General features: G+C 29.8%; 1 protein-coding gene across 1 annotated transcript; it reads left to right on the plus strand.

Annotated features, from left to right (window-relative positions):
- The first annotated feature begins 2,115 nt into the window (after nt 1-2,115).
- LTP (non-specific lipid-transfer protein) lies at nt 2,116-2,962 on the plus strand. Its single transcript, NM_001309682.2, has 2 exons — nt 2,116-2,528; nt 2,726-2,962. Exons 1-2 carry the CDS (start codon nt 2,191-2,193, stop codon nt 2,736-2,738), a joined length of 351 nt encoding a protein of 116 aa, NP_001296611.2. The 5' UTR covers nt 2,116-2,190; the 3' UTR covers nt 2,739-2,962.
- Nucleotides 2,963-4,863: the final 1,901 nt, after the last annotated feature.

Below are 4,863 nucleotides of genomic sequence, written 5' to 3' on the forward strand. Positions count from 1 at the left end.
ATGATGATATGCTCCCGAATCAAGAATTCATATGGAAGGAGATATACCTGACATACCAGAGGAGTTCAAACCTTTAGAAGATGTGGCAGACATGGCATGTGATTGAGTGGCAAGAAGTTTTTGAAGTTGTTCTACAATATCAGATATTTGGGAAGCAATCTCAGATGGGTATACAAAACCAGAACTAGAGCCAATGGTAGGAGGAGCAGAAGCAACAACATTGGACGATGGCCCCCTAAAATTCTTCTTATGTGCTCTTCCCAATTTTGGACAATGTGTTTTCCAATGTGCTTGAAGAGAATCATCCTTAGCACCAACCATAACAAATAATGACAGAAAATACGACAAACACAATCACTGAGACAAAATAAATTAGGGATAATATGGTGTTGTGCGAGCACGATTTATCTCCCTCCAAACGCCGTTTCTCTGATCCGACCGTTGAAGACGAAGACCTGAATGTTGCGAACCTGCTATCCAAACATCAGTTCGCTCCAACGGTTAACGAATGCGCAATCGATGTTTTTGTGAGACTGATTTAACAAAATCGGGAATAGGGTTACTCTTCTCTTTTCTCTTTTGGTGGTTGTCTCTCCTATCAAAATAGTCTTTATCTTCTTTATAGTAGATCCCAAAATCAACCAAAGCTCTTTGATACTATGTTAACAATGAAAAGAGGAAGAAGAGAAACAACCACTCTAGGGTTTCATAACATATAATGAACTAAACTTAAGTTAATAGGGTTACAATGAGTATATATTTAAAAGAATAGAATTGTCTAAAATACCCTTACTACTAATATATAATAATATTATCTAACAAATTGATCAAATATACTGTTACCTGTTATCAATTTTAAATTCCCATCGGTTTTCCCACTTTGTTTCAAGAGATGTTAGTAGTCATGTGCAAGAAAAATCAGAGGAGATTTATAGTCACATGTGTATTACAGAGGTTGTTGTTTTTCTTCTAAAGGTGCATGCAGCAGATGAAATTTGGACAAGATGAATATGTGAATGAGTTAAGGATAGAACCTGAAGAATCACATGTGTTATCTAAATGGATTTTAAATCTTGACCATTCATTTTAATTACATTCGATCCTTAAGTGGGACTATTAGTTAGAGGAATATGCGAGAAGAAGAAGAAGATAAACTCATGATTCACTGTAGATTGATTTTTATTTCGAAATTTTTAAAGTTTTATTTTATAAGTTAGATTAATTAAATTTACCTGTTTAATGTCACTCCAACATGTAATGCCCCATTAATTGTTATCCTTAACTGGGAGTATTAATTAGAAGACGAGAGAAGTGGGTTGTGGGAAGAAGAGACAATGAACTCATAATTTACTGTAGATTGACTCTTTTATAATTAATTTTTTTATGAGTTGGATTAATTAAATTCACTTATTTAATGTCACTTTAACATGTAATATCCCATTAATTTGGTATTTTATGAGTCAGATAAATTATTTAAAGATAAATTAAAGAATGAGAATCGATATATTAGAGAGAAGCACTTATGCATTTGAAATGATACCTTTAATTTAAACTGTTAATTTCTTTTATCAAACAGTTAATAAATATTCTTTTATTCTTACATAAAAAGCTATTCTAATTAGATACTTTATTTTCGTTAAAATCAAGAAATGTAACTTAAAAAAATATGTTTATTTATTTATTTATGCAAATGACCGACGACAAAATTTACAGTAAGACATTTAAAAAAAAAACCATAATAGTGTGAAAACTGAAAACACAAGAAAATAAAGAGAAGAAGGTTTGACCGAAAAAAGAGAAGAGGGTAAACTGACGAAAAAAAAGGGAAGATTTAGAGTAACAAAAACAAAATAGGGATGAATAGAGGACACTGGGTGGGTCCCACTGTCATTATCATGAAATCTAACAGCAAACCAAAGTATTAAATTACATCGTATATTAGCAAGACAAGTGGCCAATAATTATTAGACCATCCACCATACATAATTTAATACACTACAACCACCACCCAATTAATTCATATCACTCTTCTCATGTTCCTACTATCTCGAAATACACCCCCCTTACCTCATCTTATCTTCTATATAAACCCCCATCCTCCCACACTTAAAACTCACCAAAACAAACCAACAAAACTTCAAATTCTAAACAACAAGAAAACACATTTCAATTAAATTTCACTTAGAATCAATGGCAAGCATGAAGGTTGTATGTGTAGCTCTAATAATGTGCATTGTTATTGCACCAATGGCAGAATCAGCAATAACATGTGGACGTGTAAGTGCTGCTCTTGCTCCATGTCTTGGTTATCTTCAAGGTGGTCCTGGTCCTTCAGCACAATGCTGTGGTGGAGTTAGGAACCTTAATTCTGCAGCTGTTACCACACCTGATCGTCAAGCTGCTTGTAACTGTTTGAAAAGTGCTGCTGGTTCTATTTCTCGTTTGAATGCTAACAATGCTGCTGCTCTCCCTGGCAAATGTGGTGTTAACATTCCTTACAAGATTAGTACCTCCACCAACTGTGCTACGTATGTCTAACTTTTTTAAGATTTTGTTAATTTATTCTTCATTATAGACTGTTTCACAACTTTTTATTTTTGGATATTTTCAAAATATATTCTTTGTTTTGTAATATACTGCTCAATTTTTAGTTTATTTGAAGTTGGGCGAAATTGGAAATTAATTATTAATTATGACTAATATTTTTAATTTGTTATATTTACAGCATCAGGGTTTGAAGATGTTGCGGACGCAGGAATATGGAACATCTCACTAGTACTATGAGAGTGCCATTATTGTTCCTATTTAAGAATAAGGATTGAGAGTGATGGAGGCTCATCTTATACATGGCCCTATCCTCTTGTACTAGACTGTATTAGATGTATGGTCTCTTAATGTGTCGTTGTATCAACTAAATAGTATAATATTTTAATTGGGTTTTTGCCTGATTATCTGATTTCTCTTATTTTAATTTTTTTTTTTTTTTTAACTTTCATTCTTTAAGCCTTAAACACGCATACTAAAAAAAATAATAAATATGGGTAAATTTAAAAATTTTATTTATTAAATAAAAATTAAATTTATTTAATATATTTTATAAATAAAAAATATCATTAATAATATTTTATTTTTGATTTTGAATAAAAAATAATGTGTGTAAAGTACGGGGACAGAGGGAGTAGAGCACATCCTGCTCAAACATATATACTATCCCAACATGAATTATAAATAAAATAACCCAATTAGACATATTTGACAAGAAAAAAAAGGACTATTCAGAAAAAGTTGTTGCCGTAAAATTGTTTATACTGAAAGTGTATCCATATTAAATTCATTAAAAAAAATATTGTTAATTATATTTTATCTATCTAATTCAAAAATTCATTGATTAATAAATTTGGTCATTGAAACTATGAAACCTTATATTAAATAAAGGAAGCAAAACTTATTGATTTTTGCTTATCTTTTATTCAAAAAACATGATCTAATTTTTTTTAAATTTTATTTTGGTTGGAGTAATAACTTAATTTTGAATCTAAAAAAACATATTAACATAATAACAATAATAATAATATTGACATAATAATAAAATTTTGCTTAGAAAAAAACACAGTAAAACTATGTTTGATAGTATAATCGGAATACTTCTCAACATTAACAACACGATAAAAAACGATTAAAATGCTCGTTTAAATCTTGCTAATGTTCTCATTATTCTCAAATCGAATTGTAACGTTTTGAATTTTGATTCAAACAATTATCCAATTAGTTGATTATTTTTAAAAAAAATACGGAATTAATTGTTTTTTAAAAACAATTGGAACATGTGATTTACCTTTTCGTCAGAAAATACTCTAGCTTAATATTGACCATTGATAGAATTATTAATTGTAAGTATTTTTCATTGTGAGAATTTTAGAGTATTCAATTTGTTTTGATTCAATTTCGGATTTAAATGAAAGTTAATTAGTTATAATTTACAAATTCAAAGATCACTAGCTTATATAGGTAATCTAGTCTAGCTATAGTTAGTTATCTTGAGATGTCAAACTGTTATTCTTTCGGTATGACAATTACAAGTTAGTTAAGGTCCTGACATGATAGTTTTAGATTACCTATTCTTTATCATCCCCTCGCAAGCTCAACAAAGGGTGAAGAGATTGCACATAGAGTGTGCTTGTTACTAAAATCTTCAAACATGGAATGAGAAATGTTCGGGGTATGCTGCAAATCTTGAATAAGAAGAAAATGAAATTAATGATAATGAAAGTTGTACAAATAAATTCCAGAGTATGTGCATCACACTAAGTTTTAGGTTCGATTTGCTCTTACCAATCTATATATATTGGATGCAAACAGATTAACCGGCGAATCCCCTTCATGATATTTTAGAATCCTTGAAATGAGTTTGCACATTCTCATCAAACTTATCGATCAGTGATAATTTACAAAATAAAGTTCATTCGATTTTCCCTCACAATTCTTAGTGGAATGGGCTCTAGTAATCTAGAGTTCAACCGAAAGGTAAGTAAAGTCTTACTAAGAATTGTTACAATCAATATTCAAATTCAAGTTCTCTCGAACAATTTATCTTTAATTGGGGATTAAAACTTCCTTCTCGAAAATAGATTAATATTTGTTTTTTCTAAAACAAAATCATAGCAATCTTTGATGATGTTATTTACGAATCCACGGTATAATTAAAATCGCAACAAAGGCAATAATACCACTTAGGAAATAACAACATCATAGAATTGAAAATGAATGTCATGTTAAAAATAAGTTTGATAAATGAAAAAAATTAGTTAGAATTCAAATTGATAAAAAAATAAACAAAAGAATACAAGAAAGCTATATATAGAG

Source organism: Cicer arietinum, chromosome 6, assembly GCF_000331145.2.
Source record: "Cicer arietinum cultivar CDC Frontier isolate Library 1 chromosome 6, Cicar.CDCFrontier_v2.0, whole genome shotgun sequence".
Lineage (NCBI taxonomy): Eukaryota > Viridiplantae > Streptophyta > Magnoliopsida > Fabales > Fabaceae > Cicer > Cicer arietinum.